General features: G+C 42.8%; 1 protein-coding gene across 2 annotated transcripts in view; it reads left to right on the top strand.

Annotated features, from left to right (window-relative positions):
• Nucleotides 1–17,469, top strand: part of TMTC3 (transmembrane O-mannosyltransferase targeting cadherins 3) — a 34,670-nt gene that overhangs the window by 3,845 nt on the left and 13,356 nt on the right. For both annotated transcript variants that reach the window (XM_082240976.1, XM_082240977.1), the window contains exons 2-9: nt 4,118–4,212; nt 5,170–5,385; nt 7,528–7,746; nt 10,203–10,302; nt 11,628–11,743; nt 13,911–14,083; nt 15,453–15,705; nt 17,198–17,346. In XM_082240976.1, coding sequence (XP_082097102.1) covers nt 5,197–5,385; nt 7,528–7,746; nt 10,203–10,302; nt 11,628–11,743; nt 13,911–14,083; nt 15,453–15,705; nt 17,198–17,346 — 1,199 coding nt within the window. In that variant the 5' untranslated portion in view covers nt 4,118–4,212; nt 5,170–5,196. The remainder of the gene's footprint in view (nt 1–4,117; nt 4,213–5,169; nt 5,386–7,527; nt 7,747–10,202; nt 10,303–11,627; nt 11,744–13,910; nt 14,084–15,452; nt 15,706–17,197; nt 17,347–17,469) is intronic.

A 17,469-nucleotide genomic window follows, 5' to 3' on the forward strand; every position in this document is an offset into this window, starting at 1 on the left:
ACTGGGAAATACGACATTCTGTGTCTCTAGAGACCTTTCCTGTGTGCGTGCTCCAATACACAAGTAGTCCATGTACATGACTAGGGATGAAGTATTACCTTGTCAGCTACTTATTTATTTCATATAATTTATATACCGCTTGATCATAGAAAAGAACCCAAAGTGGTTTCCAAAAAAGGTGCAACAATGATATTATCACTAAAAAATATATATACAGTCATACCTCGGGATAAATATGCTTCAGGTTGAGCGCGTTCGGGTTGCGCTCCGCAGTGACCCGGAAGTAACGGAGTGCGTTACTTCCAGGTTTCGCCGCTCTCGCATGCGCAGACAGTCAAAATGACGTCATGTGCGGAAGCGGCAAAATGCAGCACGCGCAGATGCACTGTCGCGTCTTACGTTACCTTCAGAATGTGAACGGGGCTCCGGAACGGATCCCGTTTGCATCCTGAGGTACCACTGTGTACAGCAATAGTTTTAAACATGCAAAAAGTGAAAACAAAAACAGACTGAAACAAATTAAAACTTGCACCAGCTTTCTAAACGTCTGGGTAGGTTTTTCTGAACAAGAATGTTTCTAGCAGGTGCCAGTAAGAATACAGTGAAGGTGTTTGATTGATATTAATAGTCAGATGGGGCATATGAAGGCTCAGTTGCCTGCCCAGTCTCTTGGAAAGCAATGGGGAACCTGTGGTCTTCCCAATGTTGTTGGACTCCCAACTCGCACCATTCCATCCAGCATGCCCAACGATCTGGGGTGATAGGAGCTATAGGCCATCAACCTTAGGAGGCCTACAGGTTGCCCATCCCTGCTGTAGTGAGAACTTGGTCCATGAGGGCAGATCAAAAGGTAGTCTTCTCAAGAGGAGTCTGTGTAGCTTTTCTAGTTGAGGATGCCGAATGGTTTTCTCTCGTGGTTAAAGTGTGGAACTAGGACCTTGAGGGACCTGGGTTCAAATGCCCACTCAGCCATGAAGCTCATCGTGGGACAATCATTGCTTCTCAGTCTAACTTACCTCACAGGGTTGTTGCTGGGATTAAATCAGGAGAACCACGTATACCAACTTTAATAAGATTTTTTTTTGTTTTTAAAAAACTAATAATGGGGAGAATCTAGCTGCATCTAGCTCTTTAGAAATGATCCATTTTCAATGTAGATTTTGACTCCTAAATACACCTTTTAGTTTGTATCAAAAGCCTGCCCATTTCCCATTGGGTGCCTATATCCTAGCGACATCTTCCCTGACATAAAAATTGCATCCCTTCTGTGTGCATTATGGCAGGCAGGTCTCCATTTAATTGCTCTTTAAATAGCACTAGGAAGAAAAGAAGACAGAGTTCTCTTTGTTGGTTTTCATCTTTTCTTTTTCTCCTCTGTAGTGTGTTTCTGGAGATCTTAACTGACAGCTTGTGAACTTTCTGATGTTTGGTTGTTTTTATTTTCTAATTCCCAGAGTGTGAGATACATTCACTGTCTTCTGATTTCTCACCTATGCATCACACCAAATGTGTGTGTGTGTGAGAGAGAGAGAGAGAGAGAGAACCAACTAAGCGTGTTTTAATTCTCTGCTGTAGAATGTTAGGGATGTGTGTTTTCTGGAAAATGTTGGCATAGAAAACATTCCTAAGTAAATTGAAGCAATTTACATGGAAAAATTTATAATGTCCTAGAGAGTAATCTAGTACAGTGTTTTTCAACCTTTTTTTGGGCAAAGGCACACTTGTTTCATGAAAAAAATCACGAGGCACACCACCACTGTGTGCGGAGAGGGAGATGTCAGAGCCCCGCTGCTCTCTATGGGGAATCGGATGAGAGCGGACCGCCTGTCCGCTCTCATCTGATCCCATCCAGGACAGATGGGAAATAGGGTGGACACAGTCCGGCACCCGCCTAGTGGGCGAAAATTTGACTTTTTTTAAAAAAAAACCTTAGGCTTATTTTTACTCATGACAATATTTGTTAAAAATATTACATCTGCCTTTGAGAAGAGAGAGTATCATATTTTTATAATGTGGAAAAATAAACTCTACAGACATCCCACATTGGCACACAGGTGCTTTAAAATAACATCCTCCCACAGGATAATTCCAAAGGGGTGCTTTGCTTCCACCCTGTTTACCCAATTATTCTTTAAACACACTGGACTGCATGAATGGGTATAAGACGAGAATACCTAAAAACAGTAAAATGTTTATTTTCTTAGAAAAAAAAGAGGGATTCAAACTGATTGTGGTCACAACGTCCATCTGTTTAACCTTGAAGTCCCCCCCCCCGCGTGCTCTCCTTCCTCGGCGCCTCTCGCTCCCCGGAGAGGCCGCCCAGCGCAGGGCTCTCGCCGTCTGCCTGCCTGCCTGCCTGCGAGCTCGGCGGGCAGCGCCTCCATCCGCAGGGCCCGCCTCGCGGCTCTCGTGTGGCGCTCTCCTGGGAGGACACGCCGGAGCCCGGGAGCTTCTTCCTCCGCCCCCCGGAGCCGGAGCGCCGCTTGGAGCGCCGAGGAAGGAGAGCGTGCCGGGGGGGGGACTTCAAGGTTAAACAGATGAGAGCCGCGAGGCGGGCGCTGCGGATGGAGGCGCTGCCCGCCAAGCTCGCAGGCAGCCAGGCAGGCAGACGGCGAGAGCCCCGCGCTGGGCGGCCTCTCCTCGCCGCCGCTGCGGCACACCAGGCAACATCTCGCGGCACACTAGTGTGCCGCGGAACAGTGGTTGAAAAACACTGATCTAGTATAACATGTTTATTTTACTTATACTGAGTCAATTAAGCTAAAAATGGTTGCCGAATACTGTATTTGCAATTGGAATGATTAGCAATGAACTCAAAAAAATGGACAGATTTCCATGGAAAAGCAAAGCGCTAGAAAATTCCCACCCCACATCACAATTTTTTATTCCATAACATAAATGTGTACTGTACTGGAAATGAATACTTCACCTGAAGTTCTGAAGGACACAAATATGCAAGATTCAAGTAGGTAGCCATGTTGGTCTGACGTAGTCAAAAGAAATTAAAAAAATAAAAAATTGTCCAGTAGCACCTTAGAGACCAACTAAGTTAGTTGGTCTCTAAGGTGCTACTGGACAATTTTTAAAATATTATTGCAAATAGGCAAGCAGAACATTGCACAAATGGAGAGACTCTCATATTCATACTGGTGCTTTAGATTGCTCTGTGCACATATATGCATCTGGCTGTGATCAGTGAGGTGAATGGCAAAGAGCTCTTGCACAGAGATCTTTATGAATGCTGTGTATTTTTGACTCTGCGCCCCCCCCCCCAAAAAAAAAAGATGCACAAAGAAAATGTGAACTTTGTGCAAAATTAAAGCAGTATAGGTATATTGTTCACTTTTGTAAAACTTGACCTTTTTCTCCTAGTCAGACATAAATTGAATTTTCTCTAGGTGAAGCATGGGCTAAACCTCTGAGTTTATGATCCCTCTTCTGAGCATTCTTCACACACTTTCAGGACTGACTTTAAAGCTTTTGTGAGCAGAAGAGGAAGGCAAGCAATGTTTAGCAACTTCCGCTGCCCCTTGCTGCCCCTTGGGGACTCCCCCAATCCTCTGGAGCAGATTTATGGGATGTAGGGAGGGGGAATTGCTAAAAACTTCCTCCCCACTCCACCTAAATGTTTAACTGTACAGTACATGTGGAACGTGTACATTGTAACATGCTACAATAATATACCAGTTCTGATATATTAGAGACCAAGTTTGTTAAACAGGTATCTTCAAATGTTACTAGTTACTGTTTATTAATGTATAAACTGCTTATATGCCAAGTTGAATTCTAAGCTATTTACATCTATAAAATCAATTATAAAATAGATATAAACTAATTGGGTTCCGTTTGCCAGTTGGAAAGCCCTATTTAGGCATTGAAACAGAAGATGGTTTTGGAAGTAATTTAAAGAGTGGTTTCCTAAATTATTTCCTGTATATACGATTATTTGTATACGATCCTGTTTGTTAGACCTTGCAGTATTTTAAAATATATATTTTGTCAGCTTTCAACTATCTGGGTGTGAGGGCTTTGTAACTGTATGGGGAAATCACAGTTCTTTTAGCAAAATGTTAACTATCTTGCTAATAATTATTATTATTATTCTCTGTTTTTCTAGTAAAGATCCATAAAAATCCAGTGCTGGTCACAGTGACTTCAAAACAGATTTTTAAAGAAGGGAATGCTTAAATGAAGAGATACTGTGCTTGAAACGTAAGTCAAAGATTTTATTAAAGATGTTTAGCAGATGCTGGTCATCAGGTTCATACTGCTTTAAATTATTACATGCACACCCTAGATAAAATCTGGGTAGTTGTTTCCTTCTAATATAAAGAGCATAACTGATTTTTTTTTTTAGCAGCAGGCATTCTTTGTGTTATTTTGGGGCATGTCTCTTTGTTCCTGAGATCAGAATGTGAACCCCAGGTTGTTAATAGAAGCCACTATCTGCAACTAATCCCCATATTGTTTTTTTATAATGTGGTTGATCTCACTGATGGAGGTGGGAAATGACCTGAAACCCTGACAAGCAACAACTAGTGAAATAATATTTTGAATTTTCCATAAATTTGCTTCTGGAGACCAGCACCGTACAGTGGTTAAGAGACAGAGCTATGAAACTATAGCACTGTGAGCTAAGAGTAATTATTTACTGCTGGGATACTTCAGTTGGTGGAGCATGAGACTCCTAATCCCAGGGTTGTGGGTTCAAGCCCCATGTTGGGCAAAATATCCCTGCTTTGCAGGGGATTGGACTAGATGACCCTCAGGGTCCTTCCAACTCTACAATTCTCTCCTTCTATGATTCTTATAAACTCAATCTAGCAGCTCAATCTTAAGTTTGTATTCTCATAAGGAATCATCATTTGTGTTCAGTAGGGCTGACTCCCAGGTATGGGATTGCACCTAAAACAGGGATGAACGCTACTACCCTGACTCCTCTTGTTGTCTCAGGATTCAGGTTTGTAGGTTTCTCCTTTGCACCATTCATATGACCGCACTGGTAAAATACCAGTAGGTGAGAACACTGAAATATATGGCTTGGATTTAAACACTCTGAAGGGCACCAGTTTGGCAAAGGCTGTGCTAGTTAAATTAGCCATTTTGATTTGCAAATGCCGATTTTTATGGGGGGGAAAAGATTAAGACATGTTTGAATCTGTTCCACAGCTATAATTTGTGAGAGCTCCGGAGAAGATGGCTTATGTTAACCTAAAGGAAATTGCACTAATAGTTGGAGTGGTGGCAGCTTGCTATTGGAACAGCCTGTTTTGTGGCTTTGTTTTTGACGACGTTTCAGCCATTTTGGACAACAAAGATTTGCATCCTTCTACTCCATTAAAAAATCTCTTCCTGAATGACTTCTGGGGGACTCCTATGTCTGAGGTAACTGATTATCATCCTGTAGAAATGTTGACAGCATTTTTAAAGTGTCTTGCTGAGCTGAAACATTGGCCACATTAGGACAATCATATATTGGCTTAAACGGGTTTTTGACTGAGGTTTTTTTTGCCTGTGTCTGCATCCCCTTCCCTCCAATTTTGCAAGCTTCAATTAGGTCAGGAAATCTCTAACCATGATTTCCCATTCCACCCATACTGGGAAAGTAGGGGTACCAGACTTGAAACGAACCAGATCGTTTCACAGTTTGAACTAGTTTGAGATCTTGGCTTGTTCAGAAACCAGTAACTCAACCTTCCCAGATTGGGAAATGGTGGCTTCTTAGAAATTTCTTGGTTTAGATGTTACTCCTGCAAAAGGAGGAGTGAAGGGACTTTGTTCAAAAGCTGTATGCAGACAAATGCCGGCTCCCTAGGCCTATAGAGTGAGATGAGCGCACAACCCCAGAGTCGTCTGCGACAGGACCTAACGGTCAGGGGTACCTTTACATTTACTAAGCTGATGTATAATTATCTGAAGTAGGCCAGTGGCTCACAACACCCAAACTTTAAAGATCTTAATGAGATTTTTAGAAAAGCTGAAAAATTAGTATTATACCTTCCATAAACTTTATTTTGTAATGTATATGTTCACAGTCTTGATCATGGGTAGACAAACTAAGGCCTGGGGGCTGGATCCAGCCCATTCGCCTTCTAAATTTGGCCCGAGGACGGTACGGGAATCAGCGTGTTTTTACAGGAGTAGAATGTGTGCTTTTATTTAGAATGCATCTCTGAGTTATTTGTGGGGCATAGGAATTCGTTCATATTTTTTTTCAAAATATAGTCCGGCCCCCCACAAGGTCTGAGGGACAATGGGCTGGCCCACGGCTGAAAAAGTTTGCTTATCCCTGGACACAAAGGAATACAGGGACATTGAGCTGTAGTTCCAAGAGAAGAGCAATATTACTTTCTCTATGTCCAATTCATGACTTCATGAGCTTGTACAAATGTTGCCAAAATAACAGACCTTTAGAAAAAAAGATGGGAGGTATTGGCAGAGCAAGGTAACCATGAGGTTTGCAGGAGCACCAAAAATGTCAGTTAAAAAAAACAAAACCACCAGTAAGGACTCAATGGCTATGGATTGCTGTCTGATTGGGTTGAGTGCGGGATTGTAGAGCAGGTGGGAAGTGGAATGGAATGGGGCCACTAAGAGGAAGTGGAACAAAGATATAACAAGGCACAGACAGAGAAGGGAAAGAGTGGCTGGAACCCCGAACAGAAGCCCTCCTATCTTCAGCAGTTTGTTGCAGGGCTCTGCTTGTATGATCTAGACACCAAGCCCCATCTGCAAAACTGCAAGGTTTGCAGTAAACAAATAATCAAGGACATAAACTTGCAGGGGAGTTGGATTGTGTTCTTTTTTTATGCTACTGGGCTGAACAGGCAGAATTGGGGTGAATGCATCCATAGCTCAGAAGGACATCAAGGAACCTCCCAAGCTTCCCTCGAGTCTTCTCCGCAAGCCAGCAGACTTGGGAGAGCGCTGGGAAGGTCTCACATTGTGCTGAGCTTTATTAATGTAGAGTATGAGGCTTTCTTATGAATTCTGTACAATGGCCAGCAGTCTCAGGGGCAGGGATTTGTGTGTGCAGTCAAACAGAATATGTTTTGGAAGTCCGTTCAACTTCTGAAACATTCAAAAACCAAAGCGCGGCTTCTGATTGGCTGCAGAAAGCTTCTGCAGCCAATTGGAAGCAGCGGAAGCTCCATCGGGCGTTCGACTTCTAAAAAGAACATTCAAAAACCAGAACACTCACTTCTGGGTTTGTGGTGTTTGGGAACCAGAATGGTCATCTCCTAAAGGGTTCAGGAGCTGAGGTATGACTGTATTGCTTCAGGTAGGGTTTTTTGCCGCTAGTGACCATATTTGTGAAGCCTGCATCTGAGCAATACCTTTCTGAATGTTGGGAGGTTTTCTTTTATGGTGTCTGCTTTCTTGGGAAGACTCAACTATTTGCAATGCATCTTGCTTTTGGGCTTCTTATTTTATGCTCTAGTTGAGCTATTTTACCACAAAGATGGATATATCTCCCCCCCCCCCAGTTCGATCTACATGTGGGTCTGTGTTTTTTTTGTTTTTTAGGAGCGAAGTCACAAGTCATACAGGCCGTTCACTGTGCTCACGTTCCGTTTGAACTACCTGTTCAGCGAGTTAAATGCTGTCTCTTACCACTTCCTGAACGTCATCTTCCATGCAGCTGTTTGTATTGTCTTCCTCAAGGTCTGTAAGCTTTTCTTGGACAACAGGAGCAGTTTGGTTGCTTCCTTACTCTTTGCAGTGCATCCAATACACACTGAAGCGGTAAGTAAGCCTGAAAAGGCTCCATTGAGTTCTTGTTAAAGAATAGTTCTCTTAACGACAAATGACAAACTGTCAGCAATGACAGTCTTGTATCTATCTTGGGAAGGAGAATAGGAACATAGAAAGTGGCCTTGTATTGAGTCAGACCTAAATCAGACCATGGTGTGTTGAATTTGTCAACTTTCAAATTCCAACAATCTCAAGAAGTTGGTTTGGCACGGTAAAAAAAAATTCCAAGAGTACAACTGGAGCATTTTTTTGTCATCTTCTCTGTGGTAGGTTTCAATGACAGGCATTGAAGTTAGCTGTCACTTGTCTTTAAAATGAGCTTACCTTGTTGGCTGTGGGAATTGTAACAGGGTTAACTACAAAGAGAATTCTGCTAGCTACATAGTTCATTTGCATGAACAAATCCTTTGGATGATGGCCTAGATTAATATGTTAATTTTCTCTCTCTGTTTCTTTCCATCCCTGTTAGGGCATGGGCTGAAGCTCAGTGGTATAGCTTATCCTTTGCATTCAAAACGTCCCAGGTTCAACCCCTGATTTCTCTAGACTGGCGGAGGTCCCCTCTCTGTAATCCTGGAGAGTTGTGGCCAATGTTGACTATACAGTGGTACCTCTGGTTGTATATCCTTTGGGTTACGCATGCAGCAAACCCAGAAGTATTTTTCTGGGTTTCGCTGCATGCACAGAAGTGCTCTACTGTGCACATGGACAGAACAGGCACCTCCAGTTGCGAATTCCTCGGGATCTGACCAGAGCTCTGGAATGGATCCTATGCACAACTGGAGGCACCACTGTACTGAGCTATAGGGTCTAACTTCATATAAGGCAGTTTCCTTTCTTCTTGTTGCAATGTTCAGTTTGGGCAGTTTCATAAGCCTGACTGCTCCTTGAGCCCCTTTTCAAAAGATACACTTTGTCTGTGAGTGCCATCAATATCTTAGCTTTTGCATCATGCCCTCCAGATTTAGGGAACTCCAGCTCCCATCATCCCCAACCAGCAAGTCCAGTGCTCAGGGATGCTGGGTGTTGAATTCTAGTCAGCTTTTCATTGTCTGGTTTAGTGCTTCAAAGGCAGCAAGCAGCACTTTGAACTAGACCAGGAAACAAACCAATGCAAAGGGTATTACGTGCTCCCATCACTTGGTTCCTGCAGGCAGCTGCCTTCTGCACCAATTGAAGCTTCTGAATTTAGCCAGATAAATCAGTGTAGAGCAGTGCTTCTCAAGCTATCTGATCTGGGGGACTGGCAATCCCCGCCCCAGCCTCCATAAGCCAGGGGCCTGTACCATACAGTGGTACCTCGGGTTAAGAACTTAATTCGTTCTGGAGGTCCATTCTTAACCTGAAACTGTTCTTAACTGGAAGCACCACTTTAGCTAATGGGGCCTCCCGCTGCCGCTAGAGCACAATTTCTGTTCTCATCCTGAAGCAAAATTCTTAACCCGAGGTACTATTTCTGGGTTAGCGGAGTCTGTAACCTGAAGCGTATGTAACTCGAGGTACAACTGTATTTGGTCCATGAAGCACCCTGCCCAAGCTGGGCTGTAATGTTGTTGTTGTTGTTGTTGTTGTTGTTATTTATTGAATTTAAATACTGCCCTATACCTGGGAGTCTCAGGGCAGTTCACAGATGTGGTGATAGAGTCGCTGAGGACGAGCAGCCAATGACTCACAGACCAGCACCAGCCTGTGTACCATCACTTTGAGTAGCACTGGAGTAGAAGTTTAACCATGGATTTGAAATGCAAGTTCTAAACATGGCTGATCAGTTGTAGAAATAAACAACATTGAAGGTTTATAACAGTCAAACTCCAAGCACTCCTGGGAGATGGTTCTGCTAAAGAATATGTTCTATTTTCCTCTGTGGTGCTTTTATAAGCTACTAAAAGCCTCAAAAAATGAACAGTGCATTTATTAAGGCAAAGGCCAGTCTTCCCAATCTGGTGCCCACCACATATTTTGGGCAATAACTTTATTCGGCACCAACCAGTATGACCAGTGTTCAGGAATGGTGGTGGTCTTGTAACCCTTGGAGGGCGCTCTGGGAAAGGCTGAGCCCTGTGGAAATTGGTGCATGCATGTCTTTTTGAGCAAGCACTTGTGCATGTTGCACATGGTGAGACTATAAATGCATCCGCCGAAAATGTCATTGGTTAGGCATGCTTTCTACATATAAAACAGAGTAATCCTAATTAGGATTTGAGTACTTCCATTTATCAGCCACTTGAGGGCACAATAATGCTGTACTTGACATCGTCCGTCACCAAAGTAGTGGAAGCTCATTCCACTTGTCTTTGCTTTCTTATTTAGTTTACTTTTGGTGCAGGTGCCCCTAAGGATTGCATTTATCCTGCAGTCTTTGTTCATCACTTGCATAGCTGATTTATCTTCTGTCTTTACATCCTAATTTTGTTTACCTAATGATCACTCTCTCCTCTTCTGTTTAGGTAACTGGTGTAGTGGGCAGAGCAGAGCTTCTCTCCTCCATCTTTTTCCTAGCTGCTTTTTTGTCATATACCAGATCCAGAGGTCCAGAAAACACTATTGGTAAATACCTGCTTTGGGTCATGTAGTTTTATTCACAGACACAATGACCTCTAAGGGTGTAGTCCGCAAAAGAAAGCTATCAAAACTGCCCTTTGTGCTGGTCTCTGGTGCTCCCTTTCCTTCTGTCAAAGGTGGAGTACTAATAGTGCAGTCCTAGTAGTAGTAGTTCTTACTACCAGTGGTATACCAGTAGTAGTACACTACTGGTAAGAATTAGTGAGTGTAAGAGGCACTCTTCTTAAATCAATGCATTCTGATTGTTTTTACTCCTCATTCAAACCCTGTTTGGCCTCAAGCATCATTAGGAACATAGGAAGTTCCCATTGGTTATCCATTGGAACATAGGAGTCAGGCCATTGGTCCAACCAGTTCTGCATTGCCTATGCTGCCTGGAAGTGGCTTTTCGGGGTTTTAGATGGGAGTCTCTCTCAACTCTGCCTGGAGATGCTGCAGGTGGGAAAGGAGCTGCTAGGATGGATTCTTTTCATCTGAATGTGCTTGTTAAAATGCCAGTTTTTAGGTTCATTATTAAAGGAACATATAGCCCTACTTGCCACCTCTAAAAACTTCAGAAACAGGCAGTGTATACAAGGACTGCTTTATAAGTCTGTGTCAGTAGGTGAGAATGATACATTATTGTTAGCTTTCAGTACAGTAGTACCTTGGTTCTCAAACGCCTTGGTACTCAAACAACTTGGAACCCAAACACTGCAAACCCAGAAGTAAGTGTTCCGGTTTGCAAACTTTTTTTGGAAGCTGAGCGTGCTCCCTTTTGGCTGTTACGCTGAGGTCTGTCTGTTTTTGCTATTTGTTTTGCATTTTTGCTTTTGCGGCTCTTTTTGTTTTGTTTTTGTAACTGTGTGGAACCCAGTTCAGCTACTGATTGATTGATTGATTGATTGTGTGACTGCAGTACACTGTTTATTGCTTTCATTTTATGGATCAATGGTCTTGTCAGAAAGTAAAATTCATGTTAAGTTGCTGATTTAGGGGTTGTTTTTAAAAGTCTGAAACAGATTAATCCATTTTGCATGACTTCCTATGCGAAAGTACACCTTGGTTTTGGAACGCTTTGGTTTTGGAACAGATTTCCGGAACAGATTAAGTTTGAGAACCAACGTACCACTGTACTAGCAGTAGGAATGCGCTTTGCTCAACCCAGTATGATTGGCTTGCCCACCTCATTTAGTCTACAAAAGGATAAGGAAATTGATGATCGCTCCCAAGTCATAAAGTATTGCTAATGCTCTCAGCATTTACAGATGACACCTTTTTCTTTCCCTAGATTTTTTGCCGGCTAACCATTTGTCTCTTTTGCATTGCAGTGTGGGCTCCTATTGCAGTGACTGTGTTTCTGGTGGCTGTGGCAACATTATGTAAGGAACAAGGAATAACAGTGGTGGGAATCTGTTGTGTCTATGAAGTATTTATAGCTCAAGGGGTAAGGAACTTGTGTGATCTCATTCTAAGCCTGTGGTTAACCCAAGAATTGTGCACATTTCTAATTTTGTGATAATACGCCGTGCTCATGTGACCACTTATTTTATTTTGTCATGCTTGGGTGGGTGGCTTGCACCCCTCAAAAGGTTTGTGGCAGCATAGAACTAAAAATCACCTCAAGATAATCTAGTCAATCTTGCTGTGCCAGAACAGACAGACTGAAAACATTCCAAGCTGGTTGACTCACAAGGTACAGTGCCACTGTTGGAGAAATTCAAAAGGGGTTCCTAGGCTGCAGGTTACCCTCCCAGAAACCAAAAATAAAAAGGATCCAGGCTACAAGTGAAAAAACAGGCTTTTATTGAAATACCAGTGTGCATAGGGACAGCCTCAAAAATGAGGAGGCTGTAAAAGAACCACATCCAAAGAAATGGGCTTTTATACATTTCCAGTTTACACACATGATTTCTATTCACAAATCAAACCAAGCAAGCTTAATAAATGCAACCCATCATCCTGAACCAATAAAAATATTTTGGCTCCTCAGATCAGTCCTCATCATAATATCATGTGATTACATATAACCGTTTTTCAGTGTCTTTCTTTATTAAGACTTTGATTAATTTCCCTATTCATTAAACGTCTCTCAGGATCCTCTTTCACCTGTCTTCAAAGCAATTCAAGATCAATCACCATCTAGAGATGTTTTGAAAGCATCCCTCCCATTTTGCCAGTTGAACAGAACTTCCTTAGCATCATTCCACCCTATTACAAAATCCTGGCTTTTCTTGTGGCTCCTCTGAGATGGGCGGGGCAACTGGGGAGGAGAGCGCAGACTTTTTCATATTTCTAGAGATCCACTTCTGAGCCAATAGGGGAATAAGTAATCAAATAATCACCCTTCGTAAATGTATGCTGCTTACAGTATAAAAGCTGGGGGGGGAGCATGCAAGCACCCAACAAAATATCAATGGAAATGTTTTCAATTTAAAACAGGCCGACTTTTTAATTTGGTGATCTTTAAGACTTTTTAATCAAGGTTTAGAAGTTATAATTGCGGTGGTTGAGAATGAGACAAATAAATTTCCTCTAAGCCCCCCCCCCCCCCCGTCCTTAAAATTAACTTGGAAAACATGCTATCCTCGCATTTCTTGAAACTACCTCGTTCTCTTCTTTACTGAAAAGGTTCTCTGAAGTTGTTCATAATGTGTGTATATGCAATATCTGCATTCTTAGATATTTTGCAAGTTTGGGTAATAAACATTGTGTTGCAGGGGACTGTCACAAATGGGATTTTGGGTTTTTCTTCCTACTCATGGGCAGGACCATAGGTTGGCCATCTGTGATACATAGCTATAGATAGATAGGCAGGTGGATGGATAGATGGGTCGGTGGGTAGGCATCTTTCTCCCTAAAAGCAAAATAGTTAGGCCTTTATTTTCAGAAAGATCTTTTGTCTGAGATCCAACAAATGGGGAGGGGGAATCCTTAATGATTTGGCGATGACTAGGTGTGCAGTCCACACCTCCAGGGCCAGACTGCCCATGAGGCACACTGAAGCAGCCACTTTGGGTGGCAAAATCTTGTGGCGCGGCACTCTCATGGTGGCGGGTTCCCAGGAGATCTCACCAGAAGCTGCCACAGCTGCACAACCTCAGTAAGTGAGGCGGGGGCTGCGAAATGGGATGGCTCATCCCTGTGTGCCTCACTGGCATGTCACGACTCCCCAGAGAAAGCAACTCAGCCTGGCAAATCTCCGAAGTACATGACAGCAGGGGCACTGCATGGCCCAGCAGCTATGGAGTCTTTGCAGAGGCTGCTTTGACTGAATAGAGCCACCACAAAAGCTTCCAGCAGCTGGAATCTATAAAAAATAAAGCAGCAGCAAACCATTAATGCCATCCATAGAGGCACTTCACTCTTGCAAGGCTCGTGGACAGTACTTATGGCTGTGCTTACTTTATGCTGCCTCTTGTTGCCTTTATGTGACTTTACTGCTTGCGCTTTTATTGTACGCTGTTTGGGGAACTTCAAAACTGAGAAGTGGTCTATCAATTTAACTAACCATAACTGTATTCATTGCTGGTATTGGTTCATGGCAGTGAATGGCACTGAAAGGTTTACTTTGCTTGAAAACTAAGCTTTTTCTCCCCCCCCTTTTTTCCCAGTATACCTTGCCTATTCTTTGGGATACAGTGCTACAGATTCTCCGAGGCAAAGGCAGCATTCCTTACTGTATGCTCCAAATGCTGTTGAAGCTGATAGTTCTGATGTTCAGTACTCTGCTTCTTGTTGTGATCAGAGTCCAGGTCATTCAGTCACAGTTGCCAGTGTTTACAAGGTAAAAAAAAAAAAAGCACCCAGTATTACAACTTGGTGATGAGTAAGTTTCCACCAGGTGTCCACTTGGATTTATTGCAGAGCTGATATTCTTTTATATCGTTTGAGTTCTCTGAAAACTAAGATATCTCCCTAATTCATGTCCTTGAGAAGAAGATATGCAAAGCCTGCTGGATCAGTCCAGTGGTCCATCTTGTCTGTCATCTTGTTCTCACCAAATGCCTACTAAATCACAATTTAGTGTTTCACAATGAGCCTTGGCAAGTCTTGGGCTTGAACAACCCCCCTCCTCTGCCAAAGCCACAAGGAAGGATATGAAAGGTTTTGTGTACATTTTAGATTAACCACAGCTTTCCACGCTGGCTAATCTTTACTTGTTCTTGCTAACCATAGTTATGATATGAAGAGATCTTATTTTCACTGACTGTAGTAGAGATTAATAACCACAGTTTCGGGTTCAGGCAGCATGCCTGTTAACTGTGGTTAATCTAAAATTGAAGTGGAAGCTTACAGTCTCATTGCAAATACGCTTGGAGAGAAGGAAGGGAAGAAGTCTCTTGTGGCTTATCTTTCTAACTCCAAGCCATGACCAGTTCTGTCATTGCAGATGGAATAAAACCACTTTTTTAATTAAAGGGAGCATTTTCAGAATGCTAGCCATTCTTTTGCAAGTGACCTCATGGTAATACTTCAACCTTGTTCTTGATGACTGGCTGCATGGCTGATGTGTGTTTCTGACAGAAGCACAGTTCTACACTAGTACCTCATGCTATTGAGACAGAATGTATGAGGCAGATTGATTCTATTTTATAGTAGTTCAGGTGGATAAGAATGCAGCCAGACAACGACTAGGCTATCTCTTTTCTTCAGTGGTTTTTGTTCTAAGGTGAGGCTCCTGAAGGAGTTGCTGGGGGAACAGACAGGCCTCGACTTGACCTCTACTTGTGACTCATTATTAGGTCATTGCAAAGACTTGAAGGCAAAGGGACTTACACACAGGGTGTTAGAAATCAGAAGGCACATGTAGCCTCCCCCTTGCAGGCCAGATGTACTCTTGCATGATTCACTTGTGGACTTCAGTACACTCTGAGGTTCTCCTTAATCCTTTCTGGTCGCTGAGCAGCAGTGAGAAAGAGTATACGCTGTCAGATTTATTTAACTGTTATGGCCTATGGCTTATATTTGTTAATCTTGGCAAAGCTTGAACAATTATGGAGTTGGAGGTTTCAAGATTTTTTTCCTCACTCCAACTTTTCTTACGGCAAATTACTATGATTTAAGTTCAGAATCTGCTGTTCTTTGCAGTGTCTTGGGATCTCCTGTTACTCAGAACAGTTTAAAACAGAACCTTTGTTGTTTCTTTGAACTAGGTTTGATAACCCAGCTGCTGTCAGTCCATCTCCTGCAAGGCAGCTGACTTTCAACTACCTCCTTCCTGTGAATGCTTGGCTGCTTCTTAATCCCTCGGAATTGTGTTGCGATTGGACGATGGGCACCATACCATTGGTAGAATCTCTTCTAGACATCAGAAATGTTGCCACCATCGCCTTCTTCTGCTTTTTGGGAACATTGCTCATCTTCAGTCTCCGCTATGCTGGAGATTCTTCCAAGACTGTGTTGATGGTAAGTGATGTCTCACTGTGATTTAGAATTGAAATGGAAGAATGGTCCATGACCAGAATTCACAGGAGAAAATCACCTTGGCTATTCTTTCAGACAACCCTTCCCCTGCTCCAGGTCTCCTGGTGCCTGTCTCCATCCGGCCACTGTACCTGAAAGTATTCATATTCAGATTATAATGGAAACTATCTTGCAGGGTTCTTCATGAATCTGATTCTGAGAAGCTCTTTAAGTCTAACACTAGATGCATCAAAGGGCCCTGAGTGCCAGAAAATGAAGATGCATTAGTGTTGATAGAATGATTCCTTAAAGTGCTGCTTAAACTGGTTAACAGGGAAATCCATTTCCTTCCTTTTAGAGCCTTTGGGTATGAGCTGTGTTCATACACCTTTTAGGGGCCATGCACCAGGGACTTGCACTGCCAGATTCCATTGCTTCATATTAATTGATCCTTGCTACGTATGTGCTCATTCAGCTCCACTACTTTGCTTCCTTTGTTAGACCATTTTGCGTTCATTCACTGACATGTGGGTCCTTTTGGACCTGGAAAAGGGTAGAATGTACTGTCGAACACGAGGGCCAGGAACAGAACCCCTAAATTAACTCTCTTTTATGTATTCCTTACCACCACCTAGTAGGTCCTAACATGGCTTTCTATTATTTAGCATGACAGCATATCAAGCCAAGTTAGATCAGTGCTCCTAAGAATGTTATTGGTAACCATCAAAATGGTACATTGTATAGCTATAGTTTAAGGTTGCATGGTATGTAGTGTTTGTCAATAGTTTGCCATTCATTTGCTCCATTTTTCAGTGTATCTCTAACTTTGCACTGTCTGCTTTGCAGTGTACTTTCGTGACTGCCGATTTCCCCCTCTACTCTTATCGCCCCTTGTAATGTATCCCTCCCCTCCCCCTCGGTAATGTGTTCACGCAATGTGGGCCGTGTTGGCAGCAAAGTTTTTTTGTCAGGTTACGACGACATCATGCCAGTAGCACTAGGAACAGTGTGAACATTAGGACAGGATGATTTCTCTCTCTCTCTCTCCCCCACACGCTCATTCTAGGGATGAATCAAAATTTGTGAACAGCAAGAATGCTGGCAGCTGCTCTATTACTTGTTAACAGCCATCCCTGCTACAGAAATGGTGTGAGAATTCAATATAGGAGCAGTCCCCCGGGCGATTCAGGACTCTTGAGTAGGCATGTCCTGCAATCTGGATCAGCTGAAGCCATAACAAGATTTTTCTTCCGTTCATTTTGCAGCTCACTTGTTCTACAGATTTGATCAAGTGTGCTGTTGGTCATGGTTTCGGTAGAACTGAAGGCATGCAGTTTGCATTTCAGAATTATTGTTGTTTTATTATGAATGTCAGAGTGCCAAAGAAGAAAGGTGGTGGTAAAGAAATGTAGTGAATAATACATTATATGAATATATGCACAATTTGCAATTCTAGCTAGTGTTTGTGTGTCTTTTTTTCTTTTGCTTTTTTTAGGCACTTTGTTTAATAGTGTTGCCATTCATCCCAGCCTCCAACCTTTTTTTTCCTGTTGGCTTCGTAGTAGCAGAGCGAGTGTTGTATGTTCCCAGCATGGGATTCTGCATGCTAGTAGCCCATGGGTGGAAAAAGCTCTCAAGCAACAGGTAGGTTAAAAGTTACTGCTTGCGGGTGAGACTGGGGTTCACGGGGCAATTTAATGTTGTGGCGTTGCATGCATGGCAGCTGTCTCTGTGGCTCAAGCTCTTAACTCGCTTTACCATCTTTTT

The sequence above is a fragment of the Podarcis vaucheri genome (assembly GCF_965113315.1).
Source record: "Podarcis vaucheri genome assembly, chromosome: 10".
NCBI lineage: Eukaryota > Metazoa > Chordata > Lepidosauria > Squamata > Lacertidae > Podarcis > Podarcis vaucheri.